Raw genomic sequence first — 27,647 nt, forward strand, 5'->3', positions numbered from 1 at the left:
AAGGAAAGAATGTTCCATGGAAACTAAATGTGTCTATCCTGAATCTCTGTCTTACACTGACAGCGATGAGTTTTATTATTTCCTTTTACAGAATATTAGAAGGGGAGATTTTAAGACAGGAAACGCAAACCAAACATCATGTCAAGATCTGACGGAGTCAGTCGATTCATCAGGACCTAAATATCATCGGTCTTTGAAAGTTGAAGGAGAAATGTTTGTCTGTTCTGTTTGTGGGAAAAGATTTCAAACATCAGTGTGACTGGAAAAACACCGAGACACACACACGCGAGTGAGAATGTTCCAGTGCACTGCCTGTGGAAAGAGCTTTAACCAATTGCACAGCATGAAAAAACATCGCACCATTCACAGCACGTAGAAATTGTAAACGTGTTGTGTGCGTGTGCGAGGCTTCAACCCATCGTCCAACCATGGAGAGTCACAAGGATACCCGCACCAAGGAGAAACCGTGGAAATGTGGTGACTGTGGGAAGCTATTCAGATCACTGTCTAAGCTGAAATTTCATCGCCGCAGTCACACTGGGGAGAGGCCATTCACCTGCTCCGAGTGTGGGAAGGGATTCACTCAGTCATCTGACCTGATGACACACCAGCGAGTTCACACTGGGGAGAGGCCGTTCACCTGCTCCGAGTGTGGGAAAGGATTCACTACTTCATCCAGCCTGCTGATACACCAGCGAGTTCACACTGGGGAGAGGCCATTCACCTGCCCTGAATGTGGGAAGGGATTCACTTGTTCATCCAACCTGCTGAAACACCAGCGAGTTCACACTGGGGAGAGGCCATTCATCTGCACTGAGTGTGGAAACGGATTCACTCAGTCATCTGACCTGCTGAAACACCAGCGAGTTCACACTGGGGAGAGGCCATTCACGTGCTCAGAGTGTGGGAAGGGATTTACTCAGTCATCCGCTCTGCTGAAACACCAGCGAGTTCACACTGGGGAGAGGCCATTCACCTGCTCCGTGTGTGGGAAGGGATTCAATGTGTCACACGACCTTGTAAATCACCAGCGAGTTCACACTGGGGAGAGGCCGTTCACCTGCTCTGAGTGTGGGAAGGGTTTCACTTCTTCATCCAACCTGCTGAAACACCAGCGAGTTCACACTGGGGAGAGGCCATTCATCTGCACTGAGTGTGGAAACGGATTCACTCAGTCATCTGACCTGCTGAAACACCAGCGAGTTCACACTGGGGAGAGGCCATTCACGTGCTCTGAGTGTGGGAAGGGATTTACTCAATCATCCGACCTGCTGACACACCAGCGAGTTCACACTGGGGAGAGGCCATTCACCTGCCCTGAGTGTGGGAAAGGATTCAATGTGTCACATGACCTTGTAAATCACCAGCGAGTTCACACTGGGGAGAGGCCGTTCACCTGCTCTGAGTGTGGGAAGCGATTCACATGTTCATCCAACCTGCTGAAACACCAGCGAGTTCACACTGGGGAGAGGCCGTTCATCTGCTCCGTGTGTGGGAAGGGATTCACTTGTTCATCCGACCTGCTGAGACACCAGCGAGTTCACACTGGGGAGAGGCCATTCACCTGCTCTGAGTGTGGGAAGGGATTTACTCAGTCATCCACCCTGCTGACACACCAACGAGTTCACAAGTGACTGCAGGGGTTGGAATCTGCTGTTATTACTGCTGTTAATCACATCCCGACTGAACCATGTTCATTCTGACAGTTGGGGTTTTATTCTGCTGATGTTAATAACCCTATAACTGGGCTGGACTTTAATATTCTGGATATATTGCTGATTGTGTTCTCGGGGCTGCAGTGTCCATTTAAGCAACGCTGTGTTTTATCTTTCCCAGTTAATTCAGCAACTCTCAATAGAAAGTTAGTTTGCAATAAAATTATGAACTTTTACTTTAATCCTAAATTGATCTTTCGTACAAAATCTGCAATAGTGTGTGAAAGTTTCTGCTGAATAAAATGTCCAATTAGAAAGAGCTGGCTGACAATTCTTACTGACTTGCACATTACACACAGTGGCCCATCCATTATCCACCAGACAGAAGGGGAATTGGAATTAGTGGGGAAACCGTGTTCCCAAATGTTGCCCCTCCCATCTGGTGCAGCAATTCCCTCGGCATGGGAATAGAGACAAGTCCAGACCAAAACTGTATGCAGTACTCCAGGTGTGGTCTTACCAACGCCCTGCACAGTTGCAGCAGGACTTCCCTACTTTTATACTCCACCCCCCTTGCAATAAAGGCCAGTATTCCATTTGCCTTCCTGATTATTTGCTGTACTTGCATGCTAACTTGTTGAGTTTCATTTACAAGAACCCCCAGATCCTTCTGTACATAGAAACATAGAAAACAGGTGCAGGAGTAGGCCATTCGGCCTTCGAGCCTGCACCACCATAAGATCATGGCTGATCATTCACCTCAATACCCTTTTCCTGCTTTCTCTCCATACCCCTTCATGCCTTTCGCTATAAGGGCCGTCTCTAACTCCCCCTTGAATATATCCAATGAACTGGCATCAACAACTCTCTGCGGTCGGGAATTCCACAGGTTAACAACTCTGAATGAAGAAGTTTCTCCTCATCTCAATCCTAAATGGCTTACCACTTATCCTTAGACTGTGTCTTCTGGTTCTGGACTTCCCCAACATCGGGAACATTCTTCCTGCATCTAACCTGTCCAGTCCCGTCAGAATCTTAGACGTTTCTATGAGATCCCCTTTCATCCTTCCAAACTTCAGTGTATAAAGGTCCAGTTGATCCAGTCTCTCCTTATGTGTCAATCCTGCCATCCCGGGAATCAATCTGGTGAACCTTCGCTGCACTCCCTCAATAGCAAGAACGTCCTTCCTCAGGTTAGGAGACCAAAACTGAACACAATATTCTAGGTGAGGCCAGACCAAGGCCCTGTACAACTGCAGTAAGAGCTCCCTGCTCCTGTACTCAAAAGCCCGAGCTATGAAGGCCAACATACCATTTTAATTCTTCACCGCCTGCTGTACCTGCATGCCAACTTTCAATGAGTGATGTACCATGACACCCAGGTCTCGTTGCACCTCCATTTTTCCTAATCTGCCGCCATTCAGATAATATTCTGCCTTCGTGTTTTTACCCCAAAGTGGATAACTTCACATTTATCCACATTATACTGCATCTGCCAAGCATTTGCCCACTCAGCTAATTTATCCAAGTAACCCTTCAGCCTCTTAGCATCCTCCTCACAACTCAAACCGCCATCCAGTTTAATGTCATCTGAAAACTTGGAAATATTATTCTCATTTGAGATAATCACCAGCACTGGTTGGGTAGTGCTGGACAGGATAATGGGACTCAAGGTAGACAAGTCCCCTGTTCCTGATGAAATGCATCCCAGGGTATTAAAAGAGATGGCGGAAGTTATAGCAGATGCATTCGTTATAATCTACAAAAATGCTCTGCACTCTGGGGAGGGACCAGAGAATTGGAAAACAGCTAATGTAACACCTCTGCTTAAAAAAGGGGGCAGACAAAAGGCGGGTAACAATAGGCCGGTTAGTTTAACATCTGGAGTGGAGAAAATGCTTGAAGCTATCATTAAGGAAGAAATAGCGGGACATCTAGATACGAATAGTGCAATCAAGCAGAAGCAGCATGGATTCATGAAGGGGAAATCATGTTTAACTAATTTACTGGAAATCTTTGAGGATATCACGAGCATGGTGGATAGAGGCGTACTGATGGATGTGGTATATTCAGATTTCCAAAAGGCATTTGATAAGGTACCACACAAAAGGTTACTGCAGAAGATAAAGGTACGCGGATTCAGAGGAAATGTATTAGCATGGATAGAAAATTGGCTGGCTAACAGAAAGCAGAGTCGGGATAAATGGGTCCTTTTCGGGTTGGAAATCAGTGGTTAGTGGTGTGCCACAGGGAACGGTACTGGGACCACAACTGTTTACAATATACATAGATGACCTGGAAGAGGGGACAGAGTGTAGTGTAACAAAATTTGCAGATGACACTAAGATTAGTGGGAAAGCGCGTTGTGCAGAGGATACAGAAAGGCTGCAAAGATATTTAGATAGGTTAAGCGAATGAGCTGAGGTTTGGCAGATGGAATACAATGTCGGAAAATGTGAGGTCATCCACCTTGGAAAAAAAAACAGTAAAAGGGAATATTATTTGAATGTGGAGAAATTACAACGTGCTGCGGTGCATGGGTGCTGGGGGTCCTTGTGCTTGAAACCCAAAAAGTTAATTTGCTGGTGCCTCAGGTAATCAGAAAGGCGAATGGAATGTTGGCCTTCATTGCGAGAAGGATGGAGTACAAAAGCAGGGAGGTCCTGCGGCAACTGCACAGGCTATTGGTGAGGCGGCACCTGGAGTACAGCATGCAGTTTTGGTCATCTTACTAAAGGAAGGATATACTAACTTTGGAGTGGGTACAGAGACGATTCATTCGGCTGATTCCGGAGATGAGGGGGTTACCTTATGATGATAGATTGAGTACACTCATTGATGTTCAGAAGGATGAGGGGTGATCTCATGGAAACATTTAAAATAATGAAAGGGATAGACAAGATAGAGGCAGAGAGGTTGTTTCTGCTCGTCGGGGAGACTAGAACTAGGGGGCACAGACTCAAAATACGGGAGAGCCAATTTAAAACCGAGTTGAGAAGGAATTTCTTCTCCCAGAGGGTTGTGAATCTGTGGTAATTCTCTGCCCAGGGAAGCAGTTGAGGCTAGCTCATTGAATGTATTCACGTCACAGATAGATAGATTTTTAACCAATAAGGAAATTAAGGGTTATGGAGAGCAGGCGGGTAAGTGGAGCTGAGTCCACGGCCAGATCAGCCATGATCTTGTTGAATGGCGGAGCAGGCTCTAGGGCCTAGATGGTCTACTCCTGTTCCATGTTCTTATGTTCTTATGTTCTTATTCCTTCATCCAAATTATTAATGTATATTGTAAATAGCTGGGATCCCAGCTCCGAGCCCTGCGGCACACCACTAGTCACTGCCTGGCATTCTGAAAAGGACCCGTTTATCCCGACTCTCGGCTTCCTGTCTGCCAACCAGTTCTCTATCCACGTCAGTGCATAACCACCAATACCATGTGCTTTAATTTTGCACACCAATCTCTTGTGTGGGACCTTGTCAAAAGCCTTTTGAAAGTCCAAATACACCATATCCACTGGTTCTCCCTTGTCCACTCTACTCGTTACATCCTCAATAAATTCTAAAAGATTTGTCAAGCATGATTTCTCTTTCATAAATCCATGTTGATTTGGACCGCTCCTGTCACTGCTTTCCAAATGCACTGTTATTTCATCTTTAATAATTGATTCCAACATTTTCCTCACTACTGATGTCAGCATAACTGGTCTATAATTACCCGTTTTCTCTCTCCCTCCATTTTATAAAAGTGGTTTTACATTCGCTACCCTCCAGCACATAGGAAATGATCCAGAGTCGATAGACTGTTGGAAAATGATACCCAATGCATCCACTATTTCTAGGGCCACTTCCTTAAGTCCTCTGGGATGCAGACTATCAGGCCCCGGGGATTTACCGGCCTTCAATCCCATCAACTTCCCGAACGCAATTTCCCGCCTAATAAGGATATACTTCAGTGCCTCCTCACTGGACCCTCGGTCCCATTGTACTTCCGGAAGGTTATTTGTGTCTTCCTTCGTGAAGACAGAACCAAAATATTTGTTCAACTGGTCTGCCATTTCTTTGTTCCCCGTTATACATTCACCTGAATGTGACTGCAAGGGACCTACGTTTGTCTTCACTAATCCTTTCCTTTTCACATATGCATAGAAGCTTTTGCAGTCAGTTTTTATGTTCCCGGCCAGCTTCCTCTCATTTTCCCCCTCCTAATTAAACCTTTTGTCCTCTGCTGAATTCTAAATTTCTCCCAGTGCTCAGAATTGCTGCATTTTCTGGCCAATTTATATGCCTCTTCCTTGGATTTAACACTATCCCTAATTTACCTTGTTAGCCACGGTTGAGCCACCTTCCCCGTTTTATTTTTTCTCCAGACAGGAATGTACAATTGTTGAAGTTCAGCCATGTGATCATTAAATGTTTGCCATTGCCTATCAACCGTCAACCCTTTAAGTATCATCTGCCAGTCTAAATTCCTTAAATTCAGGACCCTCGTCTCTGAATTATTTGTATCACTCTCCATCTTAATGAAGAATTCTACCATATTATGGTCACTCTTCCCCAAGGGGCCTTGCACAACAAGATTGCTAATTAGCCTTTCTCATTACACATCATCCAGTCGAGGATGGCCTGCCCTCTACTTGGTTCCTCGACATATTGGTCTAGAAAACCATCCCTAATACATTCCAGGAAATCCTCCTCCACCGTATTGCTACTAGTTTCGTTAGCCCAATCGATATGTAGATTAAAGTCACCTGATAACTGCTGTATGTTTATTGCATGCATCCATAATCTCTTGTTTGATGCTGTCCCCAACCTCACTGCTACTATTTGGTGGTGTGTACACAACTCCCATTAATATTTTCTGCCCTTTGATATTCCGCAGCCTTCCCCATACAGATTCCACATCATCCAAGTTAATGTCCTTCCTTATATTGCGTTAATTTCCTCTTTAACCAGCAATGCTACCACACCTTCTTTTCCTTTCTCTCTATCATTCTTGAATGTTGAAGACCCCTGGATGTTGAGTTCCCAGCCTTGGTCACCCTCGAGCCATGTCTCTGTGATGCCAATGATATCATATTCATTAATTGCTGCCTGTGCAGTTAATTCGTCCCTTATTCCGAATACTCCTCGCATTGAGGCACAGAGCCTTCAGGCTTGTCTTTTTAAGACACTTTGCCCCTTTAGAATTTTGTTGTAATCTGGCCCTTTTTTATTTTTGCCTTGGGTTTCTCTGCCCGCCACTTTTACGTTTCTTATTTCTATCTTTTGATTCTGCCCCCATTCTACTTCCCTCTGTCTCCCTGCATAGGTTCTCATCCCCCTGCCATATTAGTTTAACATCTCCCAACAGCACTCGCAAACACTCCCCCTAGGACGTTGGTTCCAATCCTGCCGTGGTGCAGACCGTCCTGTTTGTACTGGTCCCACCTCCCCCAGAACCGGTTCCAATGTCCCAGGAATTTGAATCCCTCCATTCTGCACCATTCTTCAAGCCACGTATTCATCTGAGCTATCCTGCTCTGACGAATACGTGGCACTGACAGCCATCCAGAGATTACTACCTTTGAGGTCCTACTTTTTAAATTCAACTCCTTGCTCCATAAATTCAGCTTGCAGGACCTCATCCCATTTTTTTCCTATATCGTTGGTACCTATATGCACCATGACAACTGGTTGTTCACCCCCCATCCCCCTCCAAAATATCCTGCAGCCGCTCTGAGACATCTTTGACCTTTGCACCAGGGAGGCAACGTACCATCCTGGAGTCTCGATTGCGGCCGCAGAAGCATCTAACTATTCCCCTTACAATAGAATCCCCTACCACTATAGCTCTACCATTCTCAAGAGTAACAAGTGTTTCATTCTCTTCAAATGAGGGAACTATTCAGGCAGATAATTACAGGTTTATTAACCTCATGCCAGGTACAGGTAGCTTTATTTTTACCATCACTTACACCAATCATCACACACTCCAGGTGTATATCAGGAGATTGTGTGTGATGGTGAGGCGATCAGTGCAGAGACCAGTGTGTGGCTGCTCATTATACTCAGTGTGATTGAATCCCCTTTCCCACTGAATACTGTGGCCAGACATGGTCACCTTGGTAATGGAATGGTCAGTGTGACATCACTTTCTAAGCAAGACAATGGGTTATCAATAAATGGTAATGATATTAAACTATCTGCAATTACGTTCTGAATTAAAGGATATAAAATGGTGAAAAATAACTGGTGAAGATAATCATTTATTTTTGCAGAATGCACTTGCAAACATTAAAAATGATGTACTTTGTACACCCACACACCCCACATATATAGAGTGAGGTGTGTGCTTTTTTTTCCCGTTGTTCCTCTCAACCAGATGAGAGTTACTGAACCCGGCGGACATTAGGACCCTGCGGCTTCCCATCCGGCGGTGCTGTGAGGTCCCGGTTCCAGGCTCTGTCTGACCCAATCAGTGGGCCAGGCAAAGCTCAATGGAAAACACTGCAGGAAAAACAATCCTTAGCTTTAAAATCTGTGAGCAGTTGTCACAGGACACAGTGTGAATTAGTAACCTTTAACACACAGAGTGCCACTAAGTAGTGCAAATTGAATTGCTCTCCTTCAGTCCTGTCCCTCAATCCCAGTCCACCTCTGGGAGATTGTTACAACATTCACCCCATCCTCTCAACACAAATATTAACCTCAAAATACCAGATCAATAGGACATTGCCCACAAAACTGCTGATAGCTATTAACAAGAATAAACCTGCTTCAAAGTAAAAAAAACTAAATGATTGCATCCTCTCACACATGCAAATACATATCTTTACGATTATCAATATTTATCTATTCCTCTATCTATCATCTGTCTCTCTGTGTTACAGACGCAAGGTCTGGTTCAATTTTAGCTGAGACTGGTTCTATTGTAATATAAAGTGAGAAATGCAATCGTGTCAATTAAATGGGTTAGGGGCTCGTGTCATATAAACAGAGCCAGGGTCTAGTGCAGTAATAACTGATACAGGGCGCAGAGTGATGTAAACAGATACAGGATCTAGTGTAATACATAGACAGAGTGGGGTGCAATATTAACAGAGACAGGGTCTCGTGTAATAAAATAGAGACAGGGTCTCGTGTAATATAAACAGAGACAGGGTCTTGTGTAATATAAACAGAGGCAGGGTCTAGTGTAATATAAAAAGGGACAGGGTCTTGTGTAATATAAACAGAGACAGGGCCTAGTGTAATATATACAGAGGCAGGGTCTAGTGTAATATAAACAGAGACAGGGTCTAGTGTATGATAAACAGAGACAGGGTCGAGTGTAATTAAAACAGAGACAGAGCCTAGTGTAATATAAACAGAGACAGGGTCTAGTCTAATATAAACAGAGACAGGGTCTAGTGTAATATAAACAGAGACAGAGCCTAGTGTAATATAAACAGTGACAGGGTCTAGTGTAATATAAACAGACAGGGCCTAGTTTAATATTACCAGAGACAGGGCCCAATGTAATATAAACAGACACAGGGTCTCGTGTGATGTAAACACAGACAGGGCCTAGTTTAATATAAACAGACTCAGGGTCTAGTGTAATATAAACAGACAGGGCCTAGTTTAATATAAACAGAGACAGGGCTCAGTGTAATATAAACACAGACAGGGCCTAGTGTAATATAAACAGACACAGGGTCTAGCGTAATATAAACACAGACAGGGTCCAGTGTAATATAAACAGACACAGGGTGTAGTGTAATATGAACAGAGACATGATGTAGTTACTGAATCACTGAGTCGAAGAATGATACATTTCAGATCGTGTACATCCAGCCCACTGGTGCCAGTGCCAGCACTCATGTGAAAGATCTAACCAATTATCCCACTCCACCTGCTCCTTCCCAATATCCCAATCAGTCCCACTCCACCTGCTCCTTCCCAATATCCTAATCAATCCTATTCCCCCGGCTCCTTTCCAATATCCCAATTAGTCCCATTCCCTCTACTCTTTCCCAATATCCCTGCATTTTTTCCAATTCAAGTATTTACTCAATTCCCTTTAGAACCTTATTACTGAATCTGCTCCTGGCACCCTTTCAGGCCGTGTATTCCAGATCATAACAGCTCACTGCGTACTTTCTTTCCTCATTTCGCCTCTGATTCTTTCGCTAGTTAAAACTTTGTCCTCGGGTTACACACCCTTCATCTCTGGAAACTAGTAAAGAACATAAAAGCATAAGAATTGGAAGCAGGGGTAAGCCATACAGCACTTGGAGCCTGCTCTGTCACTCCATAAGATCATGGCTAATCATCGACCTGAATTCTATTTTCAGGCCTGTTCCCCATAGTCCCGTGATTCCCCTGGAGTCCATAAATCTATCTAGCTTAACTTTAGTTACATTCAATGACTCAGCATCCACAGTCCTTTTAGGTAGACAATTCCCAAGATTCACAACCCTCTGAGTGAAGACATTCCTCCTCAACTTTGTCTGAAAAGGAATACCCCTTATCCTGACACTATGCCCCCTATTTCTGGATTCTCCAGCCAGGGGAAGCAACCTCTCAGCATCTACCCTGTCAATCCCCCTCTGAATCTTATATTTTTCTATGAGATACCCTCTCATTCTTCTAAACTCCAGAGAGTATAATCTACTCAATCTCTCCTCATAGAACAACCCTCTCATCCCAGGGATCAATCTCGTGAACCTTCATTGGACCGCCTCTGTGGTCTCACCAAAGCCCTGTACAAATGTAGTAAGACGTTCTCACTGTTGTCATCGAAACCTCTTGCAATAAAGGCCAACATGCCATTCACCTTCCTAATTGCTTGCTGTACCTGCATGCCAACTGTGTGTTTCCTGTACGAGGATACCCAAGCCTCTCGGAACACCCAACATTTAACATTTTCTCACAACTTAAAACATTCTGTTTTTCTGTCCTTCCGACTAAAGTGAATAACCTCACAGTTCCCCACGTGATGCTCCATCTGCCATCTTATTGCCCACTTTCTTAACCTGACCATATCCCTTTGCAGATGCTTTGTATTCTCCTCACAGCTTACTGTCCCACCCATCCCCGATACTGCCGCCGATACCCAGCACCTCTCGATACTGCTCCAGATACCTGTCATCTCTTGAACCACTGCATCAAGATTGGGAACAAATGACTGGGCTGAGGCCTGTCTTAGATTAAAAACATGAGGACCACTGTGTCACCTTCTGCAACAGCAAGTCAACAATGCTTCTGCGACTGCATCTTCTGAACCCACAATCTCCACCGTGTAGAAGGACAAGGACAGCAGCTCCATGGAAAGACCAGCACATCCAAGTTCCCCTCCAAGTCACACACCATCCTGACCTCAACACATAGACTGCAGCATGGTTCAAGAAGGCAGCGGCTCACCACCACCTTCTAAAGGGGCAATTAAGGATGGGCAATAAATGCCGACCTGGCTCGCCTACATTCCGAGGATGAATGAAGAAATAAAGAATTAACTCACAGTGAGAAAGGAGCTGCAGAACTGCCGACACCGTCAGCTTAATGAGGCCTTTCCCTTTGGAGATCATATTGCCCATTGAGTTGAACTGATGTTAAAGTAACAATGCTGCTTTGCCCCGTGACAATAACAGATTATCAGAATATTTCCCATAATTTGAAATTGAATGTCAGACTTGGACATTTTGTAGATTCAGCTTTTAAATAGTTGTGGTAACTCTGTACTAAATGGATTCCACCAAGTTCTATGTTCTATGTTCTAGTTCGTAACAAGTCCTCAATCAGCTTGGCTCGTCATTGAGATATCACGGACGAGGCACACGGTGTTTAAAAGAAAGCTGATTGATTTATTTCACTTTTATACAGAGTATCAAACTATAGCCCAGTTATAGGCAGAAACAAATCCCAACTTTCAGAATTAACATAGTTCTGCCTTGGGTGTAATTAACAGCAGAATCCAACCCCTGCAGTCAGTTGTGAACTTGTTGGTGTTTCAGGAGTTCGGATGAAACAGTGAATCCCTTCCAACAAATGGAGCAAGGGAACGGTCTCTCCTTCATGTGAAATCGTTTGTTGTGTACCAGCAGGTGGGATGACTGAGTGAATCTCTTCCCACATTTGGTGCAAGTGAACGGCCTCTACCCAGTGTGAACTCGCTGGTGTGTCTGGAGGTTGGATAACTGAGTGAATCTCTTCCCACAGACAGAGCAGCTGAACGGCCTCACTCCAGTGTGAACTCGCTGGTGTTTCAGAAGGGTGGATGACAAAACGAATCACTTCCCACATTCAGAGCAAGGGAACGACCTCTCCTCAGTGTGAACTCGTTTGTGTGTCAGCAGGTTGGATAACCGAGTGAATCCCTTCTCACACACAGAGCAAGTGAACGACGTCTCCTCAATGTGATCTCGCTTGTTGTGTGCGAACAGGCCAGATGACTGAGTGAATCCCTCCCACAGACAGAGCAGATGAACGTCCTCTCCCCAGTATGAACTCGCTGGTGATTCAGCAGGGAAGCTGACTGAGCGGATCCCTTCCCACATATGGAGCAGGTGAATGGCCTCTCCCCACTGTGAACTCGCTGGTAATTCAGCAGGGAAGCTGCCTGAGTGAATCCCTTCCCACAAACGGAGCAGGTGAACGGCCTCTCCCCAGTATGAACTAGTTTTTTGTGTCAGCAGGTTGGATAACTGAGCAAATCCCTTCTCACACACAGAGCAGCTGAATGGCCACTCTCCGCAATGTGAAATCGTTGATGAGTTTCCAGCTGGGACGGGTAATTCAATCGCTTACCACAGTCCTCACAGTTCCACGGTTTCTCCATGGTGTGGGTGTCCATGTGTTTGTCCAGGTTGGATGATCAGTTGAAGCCTCATCCACACCAGAACAGATGTATGGTATCTCTCCGCTGTGCAATGTTTTTTCAGGCTGTGTAACTGGTTAAAGCTCTTTCCACAGTCAGTGCACTGGAACACTCTTAATCGGGTGTGTGTGTCTCGGTGCTTTTCCAGTCACACTGATGTTTGAAATCGTTTCCCACAGACAGAACAAACAAACATTTCTCCTTCCACTTTCCAGATCCGATGATATTCAGATCCTGATGACTCGAGTGACTCTGTCAGATCTTGATGTGATGTTTGGTTTGAGTTTCCCGTCTGCAAATCCTCCCCTTCTAATACCCTGCAAACGGAGTTTACAAAAGTCTTCACTGTAAGTACAGGATAAAAATTGACAACAGACAATTCTCGTTTGTTCACACGCCCGGGATCATTTAACCCACTCTGTTAATTGCTTTCAGCGACTGAACTTAACGTGTGCCCCACAGCATTTCTCTCACCTTCAATGTGCGAATAGAGCATCACGCCTGCAAATCTGGTTTTCAATTTACTCAGCAAATGTATTGAACAGAAGATGAACAAGTAAACAGATCATGGCCTGATGTTACAGCTCTAAATTCAAAGGAGAAAGTCTGTTATCTAACTCCTCGAGTGGACAAAATAAAGATCCAAAATGCAAGAGTCCCTCGAATCCTTTGTTAAAACATTTCAAATCTTGCCCGGTTCCTTCCTTATTACAGAATTATTCCTCCCTGTGGGAGTCGATATTGGTCAAAAACTACCAATTGTAAATTTGTAACTTTCAGTTTCAAGCTGACCAGATCCTTCTCTCAGAGAATCTCCAAAGAGATTATTTGATTTAAACACAGCTCTCCTCTCCTTCAAATCCAGGATTAGAGTTACCGGGAATTTGAATACTTGACCACATAAACTTAAAAGGGCATGTCAGTGAATTATTCATCTCTCCAGCCTTTAACCGATGAAACTTGTAACACAGAGCCTGAAATTCCACTTACGTGCACTGGATTACAAACCTGGGACTGTACATGGGGATTCTAATCCTGGGACTGTACATGGGGATTCTATCCCTGGGACTGTACATGGGGATTCTAACTCTGGGACTATACTTGGGGATTCTATCCCTGGGACTGTACATGGGTATTCCAACCCTGGGACTGTACATGGGGTTTCTATCCCTGGGACTATACATGGGGATTCTAAACCTGGGACTGTACATGGTGATTCTATCCCTGGGACTGTACATGGGGATTATATCCCCGAGACTGTACACGGGGATTCTAACACTGGGACTGTATATGTGGATTCTATCCCTGGGACTGTACATGGGGATTCTATCCCTGAGACTGTACATGGGGATTGTATCCCTGGGACTGTACATGGGGATTCTAACCCTGCAACTGTACATGGGGATTCTAACCCTGGGAATATACGTGCAGATTTTAACCCTAGGACTGTTGAACGGGGCCGAGCTCTGCGGCTGGCTCTTCTGTTAGAATTGTGTGGGATGTAAACCGTAAGCTGGGCACTTACCAACACCTTCAGGAGAGAAGGTGAGAAATACGATGGGTGGAGAGTGGGGATAAAACAAATGAGGCGATGATTTCACTCCCGGACACTGGGACCCGGTTGGGAACAGACTGTAGCCCCGCCCACTCTGTACCAAGATGGCTGCGCATGCGCTGTTATGCCATGAAGCGAGCAGGCCGCAATTTGAACCTTCCCATCTTCCTGCACAAAGATGGCGGTTAATCTGGGCCTGTTACCGGGAGAAAAAGCCCGTCGCTGCAAACGCGGGAGTTTCGCGTAATTACTCGGGGCTTGCGGCCTACACCAAATGCTTATGAAGCCTCCCCGCCCAGTTACCGATCGATGGCTTATCTGTGCCCCGCTGATTCTCACCCGGTGCAGAATCCGGCTCCGGCCTGAGCTCGGCTCAGCATGCGTGTGTCTCCAGTGCTCACTCTGCGCATGCTCAGCTCACAATGCCGGTGAGATTGACGGCAACTCCGGACCAATAGGAAGACCTGGGGGGGCGGGACTGGAGGACGGTTGGTCCTCCAATCAATCGGAGTGTGAGAGGGGCGGGGCTTGCGGTCCCCCAGTGGGCGGGGCTGAGCCCGGATCTCCCTCAGTGAGCATGCGTGGCCAGAGTAGCCGGATGTTGGTGGAACAGACGCTTCGGGTAGGCGCGAGGAGATGGTGGCCGCGGGGGAGGAGATGGACCCACGGGTGGGCCGGCGAGCATCATAAATACCTGGTGTTGGTCTCAGGCGCAGAATAAGTGCCCGCAGACCCCGTGGTTGCTCCGCGGTGACACACCCGGTTCAGCGGGGTCTCTGGCCGCCATCTTCGACAGGGCGGGGTCACGGCGCATGCGCGGCCGCCTTGGCCAGGTACAATGAATGGGCGGGACTTCAGGGTCCCAGTGCCCGCGAGACACAGTAACCTGGGCAACAGGCGGATCATCACCTCACAGCAGTAACCTCGACAATAGGTGCAGGAATAGGCCATTCGGCCCTTCGCACCTGCACCGCCATTCAATAAGATCATGGCTGCTCATTCACCTCAGTATCCCTTTCCTGCTTTCCCTCCATACCCCTTGAACCCTTTAGCCGCAAGGGCCATATCTAACTCCCCCTTGAATATATACAATGAACTGGCCTCAACAACACTCTGCGGCAGGAAATTCCACAGGTTAACACCTATGAGTGAAGAAGTTTCTCCTCATCTCAGTCATAAATGGCCTACCCCTTATCCTTAGACTGTGTCCCCTGGTTCTGGACTTCCCCCAAAATTGGGCACATTCTTCGTGCATATAACCTGTCCAATCCCGTCAGAATTTTATATGTTTCTATGAGATCCCCTCATCCTTCTAAACTCCAGTGTATAAAGGCCCAATCGATCCAGTCTCTCCTCATTTGTCAGTCCTGTCATCCCGGGAATCAGTCTGGTGAACCTTCGCTGCACTCCCTCAATAGCAATCACGTCCTTCCTCAGATTAGGAGACCAAAACTGCACACAATATTTCAGGTGAGGCCTCACCAAGGTCCTGCACAACTGCATTAAGACCTCACTGCTCCTATACTGAAATCCCTTCGCTATGAAGGCCAACTTGCCATTTGCTTTCTTCACTGCCTGCTGTACCTGCATGCCAAACTTCAATGACTGATGTACCATGAAACCCAGGTCTCGTTGCACCTCCCCTTTTCTGAATCTGTCAGATAATCTGCCTTCCTGTTTTTACCACCAAAGGGGATAACCTCACATTTATCGACATTATACTGCATCTGCCAGGCATTTTGCCACTCACCTAACCTGTCCAACTCACCCTGCAGCCTCATAGCATCCGCTTCATAGCTCACACTGCCACCCAGCGTATTGTCATCTGCAAACTTGGAAATATTACATTGAATTCCTTTGTTTAAATCATTAATGTATATAGTAAATAGCTGGGGTCCCAGCGCTGAACCTTGCGGTACCCCACCAGTCAATGCCTGCCATTCTGAAAAGGACCCGTTCATTCCTACTCTTTGCTTCCTGTTTGCCAACAAGTTCTCTATCCACGTCAGTACATTACCCCCAATACCATGTGCTTTAATTTTGCACATTAATCTCTCAAGTGGCACCTTCTCAAAATCCCTTTGAAGGTCCAAATACACCACATCCACTGGCTCCCCCTTGTCCACTCCACTAGTTACATCCTCAAAAAATTCGAAAAGATTTGTCAGGGGTGGGTGGAGGGATAGAGGGGAAGAGGTTACAGTAAGATAATAGAGGGGGAGTGGTTACAGGGGAAGGGGAGGGGTTACAGGGTAAGGGGGATAGAGGGGGAATAATTACAGGGGGAGGGATTGCAGTGGGAGGGTGATAGAGGAGGCGGGGTTACAGCGGAAGCGGTAACAGAGGTTGAGGGCTTACAGGCGGAGGGGATAGAGGGGGAGCGGTTACAGGGGAAGGGGTTAGAGGGGAAAGGGTTAGGGGGAGGGGGATAGAGGGGAAGGGTTTACAGGGGAGGGGGATAGAGGGGACGGGTTTACGGGGAGGGGGATAGAGGGGAAGGGGTTAGGGGGAGGGGGATGGAGGGGAAGTGTTTACGGGGGGAGGGGATAGAGGGGAAGGGGTTACAGGGGGAGGGGATAGAGGGGAAGGGGTTACAGGGGGAGGGGGTAGAGGGGTAGAGGTTACGGGGAGGGGGATAGAGGGGAAGGGTTCATGGGGAGAGGGATGTACGGGGATAGAGGAGAAGGGGTTAAAGGGGAGGGTGATAGAGGGGACGGGTTTATGGGGAGAGGGATAGAGGAGAAGTGCTGACAGCGGGAGCGAGATAGAGGGCCACGGTTACACGGGGCGGGGATAGAAGTGGAGGGGTTACAGTGGGAGTGATTACAGGGGAGGATTGACGAGGCGAGGTTACAGGGAGAGGGGGTGGGGTTGCAGCGGGAGTGATATAGAGGAGGAGGGAGATAGAGTGGGAGGGGTTAGAGAGGCAGTTCTCCCCCTCTCCAGCCCCGTATTGCATGGAGCTGACCGACCTGGGGAGGCCTCACAGATTCATCCCTGGTCTGTTCTTGGTTAAGGGGAGAAGGCTGCAATTAGCATAGACCGGTTGAGCCGAATGGCCTGTTTCTGTGAAATGTTACAGGAGGGCGGGTAAATGGAGCTGAGTACGCGCTCTGATTGCGGGATCTTTCTATGCTAGCATTTCAGAACATTAAAGAGTGCGACAGATCGAGACCGTAGGCTACAGGAATGACCGAGGTCCCGTCCCACGCCTGCCTCCGCCCGGTAGGAATGTCACCACCCCAAACTCCTTGTCAAACGGTTTGCCCGTTCGGGTCACCCTGACCCCAACCCACCCGCCCCCAGCCCAACAAGTGGAGGGGGAGGAGGGGATACACGTGGGACCTGTCCACACAGCGCTCGCAGGGAAGGCCCAGTCTCCATCCCTGGCGCCATCTGAGTTAACCTGATCTCGGCCGGTGTGCAGGAATAGGGACAGGATTGGAGCTTGATGTCCCGGGGGTGGGATGTGCAAATCAGCCGAGTACGCTGCTCCTACTCGCTATCCAACGGCTCAAGAATTCAACAGCAGGGAGGTTATGCTTAAATGTATAAAACACTTGCTGGGCCACAGCTAGAATACTGCGATCAGTTCTGGTCACCACATTGCAGGGAAGGTGTGCTTGCACTCGAGAGGGTACATAGGAGATTTATGAGGATGTTGCCCTGGATTGCAGAATTATAGCTATGAAGAAAGACTGGATAGGCTGGGTTTGTTTTCTTTGGAACAGAGGAGGCTGAGGGGAGACTTTTGTGAGATGTATAAAATTAAGAGGGGCTTATATAGAGTGAATAGGACGGACCTATTTCCCTCAGGAGAGGGTCAATAACATTCGGCATAGATTTAAAGTAATTGGTAAGGGGATATGACGGGTAATTTGAGAGTTGTGGGGGTCTGGAACTCACTGCCTAAAAGGGTGGTAAAGGCAGAAATCCTCACCACATTTAAAAAGTGTTTGGATGTGCTCCTGAAGTTCTGTAACCTACGGGGCTACGGACCAAGGGCTGAAACATGTGATTTAGCTGGATAGCGCTTTGTCTGCTGGCGTGGACACGATGGGCCGAAATGAATTCCTTCTGTGTTGTAAATTTCCACGATTCTGTAACCCTTGTGAAGCGGGTAAGCGTGTATGGAGTGTGTGCCTAGAGTCTGTGCATGGGAGAGGCAATGTTTAGGGTTGGTTGTGAAGCCCTTCACAGGCGAATAGCTTGTAAGCAAAATCTTACATCATAGTGTGGGTGTCATTGCCTCGAAAAGGAGGAGATCTTGGGACATTATTGGAGAACACCGAGGGTTAGTTAAAAGAAGACATTTATTGCTGACTCCTCTGTGACACCAGTCTCTGTCCGATCTTTTATAGATGTCAGGCTAGATGTCACTCCCGTGTCATTGGGCCCAGCCCGGGCTCACAGCCAGCAGAGGGTTCCCCCAACATCTGGGGCGAGTTCACCTCAGTCACCAAGTAAGTAAATACCGACACACTCCTCGGGGACTCCATGTAAATACTGACACACTCCACGGGAATTCCCTGGAAATACTGACACACTCCTGGGGACTCCCTGTGCTACTTGCACACTCCCCGGAACACCCTGTAAAAACTGACACACTCCCAGGGACCCCATGTAAATATCGATACTGTTTCAGGGACCCTTGTAAATACTGACACACTCTCCGGGACCCCTTTTAAACAACGACAAACCCCCAGGGACACCCTGTAAACACTGACACACTATTGGGGACCCCTGTAAATACAGACGCACCATCAGGGGTCCTTTAAATACGGACACACACCTGGGGACCCCCTGTAAACACTGACACACTCTCGACGACCCCCTATATGTATAGACACACTCCTGGGGATCACCTGTAAATACTGACACAAATCTGACGGCTACTTGTAAATACTGACACACTATCGGGGGACCTTGTAAATACAGGCACACTCCTGTCGACACCCTGTTATTACTTACACACTCCTGGATACCCGTTGTAAACACTGACACACACCTGGGAATCCACTGTAAGTACTGACACACTCCCGAGGAGCCCCTGTAAACACTGACAGACTCCCGGAAACTCCCAGTAAAAACCGACACAATCCCGATGACCCCCTGTAAATACTGACACACTCCCTGGGAAACCTCCTGTAGACACTGACACATTCCTTGTGGATCCCCTGTAAATACAGACACACTCCTGGGGGCAGCTTCTGTACATACAGACATAATCCCCGGGGATCCTCTATAAATACTGGAACACTCCCGGGGACTCCCGTAAATGCTGATACAGTCACCAGGACCCCTTGTGAATACTGAGACACTCCCGGGAACCCCTGTAAATACAGATAAACTCCCGGTAAATACTGAAACACCCCTGGTGACTCCCTGTCAGGACTGAGAAACTCCTGGGGAACCCCTGCTAAGTACTGACTCACTCACTGCAACATTCTATGAATATCAACACTCTCCCGGGCCCCGCTGTAAACACCGACACACCTCTGGAGACCCCCTGTAAATATAGACAAACTCCTGGGGATCCCTTGTAAAAACTGACACACTCCTGGCAACTTCCCTTGTACACACTGACATATTCCCCGGCGATCCAACATAGTGCCACACTTCCGGGGACCCAGGTAAATACTGACACACTCACAGGGACCACTTGTAAATACTGACACACTCCTGAGAACCCCCTATAAACACTGACACACACCCGTGGAACCCCTGTAAACACTGACATACTCCCGGGAACTAACAGTAAAAACCGACACACTCCCGGGGACCCCCTGTAAATACAGACAAACTCCGGGGGATCCCCTGTAAATACAGACACCCGCGTACATGCTGACATACTCCCGGGGACCCCTGTAAAAACTGACACATTCCCAGGGACACCCGATAAATATTGACACACACCCAGCGACCCGCTGTAAACACCGACACACTTGCGGGGGTCCCTGTAAATACTCACACACCTCTGGGGACCCCCTGTCAACATTCAGACACTCCGGGATATCCCCTGTTAATTACTGACTCACTCATGGGAACCCTCAATGAATACCGACACACTCTCCGGGGACTCGCTGTAAAAATCGACACACACCCAGGGACGCCCTCTAAATACTGACACACACCCGGGGAGACCCTGTAAATACAGACATACTCCTTAGGACAACCCCTGTAGATACTGACACATTTTCTGGGGCAACCCCTGTTGACACTGACACATTCCCTGGGTATCCCCTGTAAATACAGACATACTCCTGAGGACAGCCCTGTACACACTGACATATTCCCCGCGGATCCGCTATAAATACTGCCACACTCCCGGAAACCCCTGCAAATACTGACACAGTCACAGGGACTCCTTATAAATACTGAGTCACTACCGGGGACCGCTGTAAATATTGACTCACTCCCGGTGACTCCCTGTAAACACTGACACACTCCCGTGGGCTTCCTGTAAATACAGAAACCCCCGTACATGCTGACACACTCGCGGGAACTCTCAATAAATATTGACAACTCCCAGGGACCCCCTGTAAACACTGACACGCTAGCGGGGGTTCCTGTAAATACTGAAACACCCCTGGGGACCCCTGTCAACACTGAGACATAAGAACATAAGAATATAAGAATTAGGAAGAGGAGTAGGCCATCTAGCCCCTCGAGCCTGCTCCGCCATTAAATAAGATCATGGTTGATCTGGTCGTTGTCTCATCTCCACTGAGCCGCCCTCTCCCGTAACCCTTAATTCCCTTATTGGTTAAAAATCTATCTATCTTTGCCTTGAAAACATTCAATGAGCTTTGCCTCATCTGCTCCCCTGGGCAGATAATTCCACAGATTCACAACCCTCTGGGAGAAGAAATTCCTTCTCAACTCTCTTTTAAATTGGCTCCCCTGTTTTTTGAGGCTGTGCCCCCTAGTTCTAGTCTCCCCTACCAATGGAGACAACCTCTCTGCCTCTATCTTGTCTATCCCTTTCATGATTTTAAATGTTTCTATAAGACCACCCCTCATCATTCTGAACTCCAACGAGTAAAGACCCAGTCTACTCAATCTATCATCATAAGGTAACCCCCTCATTTCTGGAATCAGCCGAGTGAATCGTCTCTGTACCCCTTCAAAAACTAGTACATCCTTCCTTAAGTAAGGTGACCAAAACTGCACGCAGTACTCCAGGTGCGGCCTTACCCATAATTTATACAGTTGCAGCAAGACCTCCCTGCTTATGCACTCCATCCCTCTCACAATGAAGGCCAACATTCCATTCGCCTTCCTGATTACCTGCTGCACCTGCAAACTAACCTTTTGGGATTCATGCACAAGGACCCCCAGGTCCCTCCGCACCACAGCATGATGTAATTTCTCACCATTCAAATAATATTCCCTTTTACTGTTTTTTTTACCAAGGTGGATGATCTCACACTTTCCGACATTGTATTCCATCTGCCAAAACTTAGCCCATTCGCTTAACCTATCGAAATCTCCTTGTAGCCTCTCTGAGTCTTCTACACAACCCGCTTTCCCACTAATCTTTGTGTCATCTGCAAATTTTGTTGCATTACACTGTGTCCCCTCTTATAGTTCATCTATGTATATTGTAAACAGTTGTGGTCCCAGCACTGATCCCAGTGGCACACGACTAACCACTGATTTCCAACCGGAAAAGCACCCATTTATCCCGACTCTCTGCTTTCTGTTAGCCAGCCAATTCTCTATCCATGCGAATACATTTCCACTGACTCCGCATACCTTTATCTTCTGCAGTAACCTTTTCTGTGGCTCCTTATCGAATGCTTTTCGGAAATCTAAATACACCACATCCATCGGTACACCTCAATCCACCATGCTCGTTATATCCTCAAAGAATTCCAGTAAGGTAGTTAAACATGATTTCGCCTTCATGACTCCATGCTGCGTCTGCTTGATTGCACTATTCCTATCTAGATGTCCCGCTATTTTTTCCTTAATGATAGTTTCAAGCAATTTCCCCACTACAGATGTTAAACTAACCGGCATTTATTTACCTGCCTTTTGCCTGCCCCCTATTCTAAACTTAGGCGTTACATTAGATGTTTTCCAATCCGCTGGTACCTCCCCAGAGTCCAGATAATTTTGGTAGATTATAACGAATGCATCTGCTATAACTTCCGCCATCTCTTTTAATACCCTGGGATGTATTTCATCAGGAACAGGGGACTTGTCTACCTTCAGTCCCATTAGCCTGTCCAGCACTACCCCCCTAGTGATAGTGATTGTCTCAAGGTCCTCCCTTCCCACATTTCTGTGGCCTGCAAATTTTGGCATTGTTTTTGTGTCTTCCACAGTGAAGACGGAAGCAAAATAATTGTTTAAGGTATCAGACATTTCCACATTTCCCATTATTAAATCCCCCTTTTCATCTTCTAAGGGACCAACATTTACTTTAGTCACTCTTTTCCGTTTTATATATCTGTAAAAGCTTTTACTATCTGTTTTTATGTTTTTGCGCAAGTTTACCTTCGTAATCTATCTTCCCTTCCTTTATTGCTTTTTTAGTCATTCTTTGCTGTTGCTTAAATTCTTCCCAATCCTCTAGTTTCCCACTAACCTTGGCCTCCTTACACGTATTGGTCTTTGATTTGATAATGTGAATGTTTAAAAATGTATAGAGACATTGAAGTTGAGAACGTGGGAATTGTATAGGGACAGTATAAGCTAACAAAGAATTCATGGCGGAATAGCCATGACATCTCAGACTCGAGACTGCAAAATTTTACAACACTAACACATATTGAAACAAAACCCACAGCTTGCAGAAAAAACCTCAAGGTCTTATTAAATCATGTTATTAACCTGAAACATTGACAGAAGGTCTTTGTTTAAAATCAGACCATACTTAGGTCGGCTTATGAGTGGACAAAGGGAAAGAGGGATCAAAAAGGATAGGCTGAACTAGGATATCACTCTCGTCCTATCTTGTTATCTTTTGCCGAAAATGTATAACCGTCTTCCCTTTACAATGTAACGTCACTTTGTCCATAGGAAGTGGGTTGCGATCTATCAGAGTTGCATTTCTTCTGTCTGAAAAAGTCCCCGATCGGGATTTGCTTTTTAAATAAAAGCTTGCTTTGTTTAAAGCACAAACGGTATTCGTTTCAGTAATTTTGCTGAACCAGATTGAGAGAAAATAATCTGCATTTACATTTGGTGTCAGAAGTGGGATCTCAACGGACGACTGCCGAAAACCTGCAAATTAAGAGCCAGACTTGCCCTGGACGAGACGATGGGAAAGTGGCCACTGGAGTGAGTATGATTTCAATACTGCTCCAATTTCCCCCGGTTTCAAAAGTCTGAGGAAAGTTTAGCCAACTCGCTGGTCCTCAGGTAGTGTCCAAACGAGTTCCAAGACAATCTGGTGAATACCTTTCAAACTTTGAATAGGGATAGATATAGGGAAATTGCGCGGTGATGCAAACCAAGCAGCGACTTGGAAAGATAAGTTAGAATAGGAAAGTATTGCGCGTTGATGCAAACCAAGCGGCGACTTGAAAAGATAGGTTAGAATAGGTAAGTATTGGCGGTGACGCAAACCAAGCGACGACTTGGAAAGATAGGTTAGAATAGGTAAATCTTGCGTGGTGAAGCAAACCAAGTGGCGAATTGGAAAGAGTAGAAACGTGCGGCGACACGGAAAGTAGGGATAGTTAAAGCTAGATATGGATAGATGATCAATCATGAGCCAAATATTAATAGGAAAGAAAAGAGACTCTTGTGAACGTCTGTTTAAATGAGAAATGCTTGTGTGATTTTTACTGTAAAAAAAAAAGCCGGGGAGTTGTGGTTTGTTTTAGCTCCACCTACTTTTTCAAACAGAATGAAAGTTATTTTTAACCCTTCGTAGTGTTGTCCTGTATGTGGGAAGTTTAAGAGTGTGAACCTTATTGAATTACGTATATTCGGATGAGAAGTTACGGAGCCAGGAAATGCACAAAGGATAGGTTTGTTGAGAAAAAAAAAAGAAAAAAATACATGGTCCCGTTGGTTAAAAAAGGATTTGACATGCTCACTTACTTGTCGAAAGAAAACATTCAGAGAAGGCACAGCAAAACAATTGAGATGTATTCAAAAGGATTAAAAAAAAATATGATGATAAATAACACGACCTTGAGGCTGGAACAATTGAGATAACGAAAAGCAGTCCACAGCCTACGTGCCAGACTTCTCTCTAGTTATGAAAAAGACAAAAAAAAAGGAACCGACTAAATAGGTGCTGAAAGAATAAAAATGTTCTGAGATTTTAAATTATGAGAAAAATTCCACTGCAGTCTAAAAAAAAAATCACTCCTGTCCAGTTGGCAGAAAAACTCCATTAAATTAGAGGTTTCATTGACAGAGGGAGGAAATATTAAAAACCGTAGACGTCTTAAAGAAAGAGTGCACGAACGAGAAACGTACTCCGAGTTCCACTGTGACCTCTGAGAAAGGTATCGATGGACTACAAGTTAAAATGGTTGGCTTTGCATTGACCGAGGCTGATGACGAAATTGAATTTCAGTAAACAAATGTGTGGTCTCGTTTTAAATCAATTAAAAATATATATCTTTGGCAAGTACTTGAATAAGAAGTTAAAAAATATTGGAGTTTAATCAAATGCTGCCTTTCCTGATGAAAAGATTTTTTTTTCAGATGGTTACGTGAAGTCACGTAATGACATCAGGTCTTCTTACAAACCTGTAAAGGAGTTAACCCTTTCCATTGAGAGCCGTTTCATACTGAACATTATCAATTTGGATTTCTTAATAGAAAAAAGACTCACCGAACAGAGGAGTGGTGCGATAGTCAGAATAAAAATAAAAACAGAACTAGCTTATGTAATAATACTTGCCTGATACAATAAAGAAATAGATGCTAAAACAAAACAAATTGAAGAGTTAAAAGGCTAAGATAAATTAGCTGAAAGAATTCCACAAACCCAACTTAACCCTGACCTCCGATTTCACGGAGTGACCTCGACATGCATGGATATAATGCAGAATCAAGGGACCTGTGGGCCCTGGTAAAGCAAACCCTGAGCCCAACTGAGCATGCCCGATTTCTAACTCACCGAGGGTGTGCTACTCATGGTGCATTGGTGGTTGCTCACCCTAACGATGTCCAGGATCCCCTAAACGCTATCTTTAATGCTCTCACCTCGACCCTTCAGAAGCCCATCAGTATGGCCACAGTATTAGAAACTAAACCCAAACGAGAAGAAACTGCCGATGAATTCATGGAAAGATTTATTGAAATATACGGAAGTCAATCAGGAGATAATGCCGTCAGGGCAGGAGAGGATTCTCCTCAATTCTGACCCTACCAGCCGGGATGTGCAAATTGTAAAACATGGCCGAACAGTCCAATTCCACGGGGACCCCGAGAAGGTAATAACGACTCTGCAGCATCATACTTGCTCTGACATACCTGACTATGTGGATCCTCATGTGTGGGCAGAGGACCCCTCCCAAGTGGGTTATACTCCCATTGATCTGATTGAGATCCCAGTGAAGGGCAATGTGGACTGGCCCTCTATCCGACCGAACCCACTAAAATCACAGGCTATCCTAAACTAACCTTTCGGCACTGTACTCCAATTAATCCGGCCTGTTTTCTTACTGAGCCACCCCAAGATGAGGAAGAACCCAGTCATGATTGTTTATCTTTAATTTAAGAGGCCACATTAGTCAGGGAAGATTTTGTTGATGTCCCAATTGAAGATCCAGACTGTATTTTTTATGTTGACGGAAGTTCTTCTATTAATCCAGAAGGTACACGAATCTGCGGAAACGCCATTGTACACCAGGAGAATCAGGTCTTGGAATCTGCCGCTTTTGAAACCGCCTTTTCTGCCCAACAAGCTGAACTATTCGCCCTCACCCGAGCCTGTATCTTGGCCAAGGACCTCAAAGTCAATATCTATACCTACTCTCGGTATGCCATTGGGGTGGCCCATGATCCGATTTGTTGCAAGCCCTCATGCTCCCCAAGCACATTGCCGTTGTTAAATGTACCGCCCACACCACCGGAAAATCCCCGGTTGATAACGGGAACCACTGTTCTGACAAAGAGGCTAAACAGGCCTCTCGTGACCAACAGATAGCAGTGGCCAAAATGATGAGTCAGACTAAAAATCCTGCGAAGGATAAGTTAGCCTCGGAAAAACCAATGCCAACCATCCACGATGTTATAAAAGCACAGGAGTACGCTCCTGAAAAAGATAAACTGTTGTGGAAATATTATGCATGTACTTATGACAATGTTTCTAAACTCTGGACCACTCCCGCGGAACAGACTTGCATGTCTGACGAGTTGGCTCTGTGGGTTATTGAATGAATGCATTTTGCTACTCATTGTGGAGCAAGAACCACGAGTGATACACTTTTGGCTACTGGTGGCACCCTAGACTCCAGGCGCTCGCCCAGAACATCAGTCGTCATTGCCTGGTTTGCCAGCAACATGATCCAGGGAAGGGAATCCCCTGTGATTGGGGTAAAGCGCCCCCACCCGTTGGTCCCTTTGAGATATTTCAGTTGGACTACATTGAGTTGCAAAAAGTTCAGTGTTACAAATATGTGTTAGTAATAGGAGATGTGTTTAGCAGATGGATTGAAGCCTACCCGACCCTGGACCATAAGGTTCAAACTGTTGTTAAGGTATTAATGAGGGAAACTGTTCCTAGATATGGTATCTCAGCTCGACTGATGACCACCTATGTTCCTTCTCTGACTCAGGCTCTGCGACTAGCTCACAACCAGGTTCGAGAGGCTCACCTCGACTTCCCACTTTTACCCGAATGGATTCGGAAGGGATTAAAGCCACAATGGGAGGGGCCTTTGCAGGTGTTACTCACTACAGCCACTGCAGCCAAGGTTGAGGGGAGGGGTGCCTGGGATCTCCTGCACCACTGCAAGCTCACCACCCTCTACCGAACCTATTTTACTGGTTATTTCAATTATGTTTCTGTTCCAGACCTCCTCTTCTCCATAGCTGAACAAGGCCGTTGGCATCCTAATTGGAACGTGGGCCAGTTTGAACTTTTACCCGTAATGATAGACAGCCAGCTACACCGCCGGTGACCGAAGAAGAGAGACGGGAGAACTGAACTCTTTTAATCAGCAAAATAATTGGACTATTCATCTGAATCCTGAGCCATAAGATGAAACTGTCTGTATGCCACAGTCTGTATAATAAGTTGATATATGACAGTTTCGACACATGGGAGGGGAAACAGAGACGTGAGCTCCATGTAAACACCTTTTTGTACATGTCTTATGTTTATGCGCAAAATGGGAACTTTTCTAGATGCTGGGTGTGTTCACATTCCTTATACATTCCAAAGGGGGAATTCCTTTTGCGCCCCATTCCACTAACCCTAACTGAGACTGTCAGATGGATTCAGAGCCAAACTATCACGAGAGAAGGGAGGCCAATACAATACTGCTGAAGCTCTGGAGGGCATCACAGCTGAAAAGGTAGCAATAAGGACCGTAGCATTACAAAACCGAATGGCCCTCGATTACCAGTTAGCTGAGAAAGGGGAACGTGTGCATTGATAGGGTCTGAATGTTGCACTTACA

The 27,647-nt window shown here is 46.1% G+C and overlaps 1 protein-coding gene, 1 long non-coding RNA gene and 1 pseudogene across 2 annotated transcripts; 2 read left to right on the forward strand and 1 right to left on the reverse strand.

Moving 5' to 3' along the window:
- The first annotated feature begins 345 nt into the window (after positions 1-345).
- LOC139256610 (zinc finger protein 271-like) lies at positions 346-1,909 on the forward strand. The gene has a single exon (XM_070874271.1). It carries the CDS (start codon positions 429-431, stop codon positions 1,632-1,634), a length of 1,206 nt encoding a protein of 401 aa, XP_070730372.1. The 5' UTR covers positions 346-428; the 3' UTR covers positions 1,635-1,909.
- Positions 1,910-11,601: 9,692 nt separating this feature from the next.
- LOC139256614 (zinc finger protein 35-like) lies at positions 11,602-12,296 on the reverse strand (annotated as a pseudogene).
- A 2,342-nt stretch (positions 12,297-14,638) lies between these two features.
- LOC139256608 (uncharacterized) lies at positions 14,639-27,054 on the forward strand. Its single transcript, XR_011592194.1, has 3 exons — positions 14,639-14,668; positions 18,408-18,509; positions 27,040-27,054. It is a non-coding gene; the product is annotated as an uncharacterized lncRNA (long non-coding RNA).
- The last annotated feature ends 593 nt before the right edge of the window (positions 27,055-27,647 follow it).

This window comes from Pristiophorus japonicus, unplaced genomic scaffold (assembly GCF_044704955.1).
Source record: "Pristiophorus japonicus isolate sPriJap1 unplaced genomic scaffold, sPriJap1.hap1 HAP1_SCAFFOLD_75, whole genome shotgun sequence".
Lineage (NCBI taxonomy): Eukaryota > Metazoa > Chordata > Chondrichthyes > Pristiophoridae > Pristiophorus > Pristiophorus japonicus.

Bases quoted from the DNA above. Each gene is read 5' to 3' on its own strand.
- LOC139256610 (XM_070874271.1), top strand. From the start codon at position 429: ATGGAGAGTCACAAGGATACCCGCACCAAGGAGAAACCGTGGAAATGT.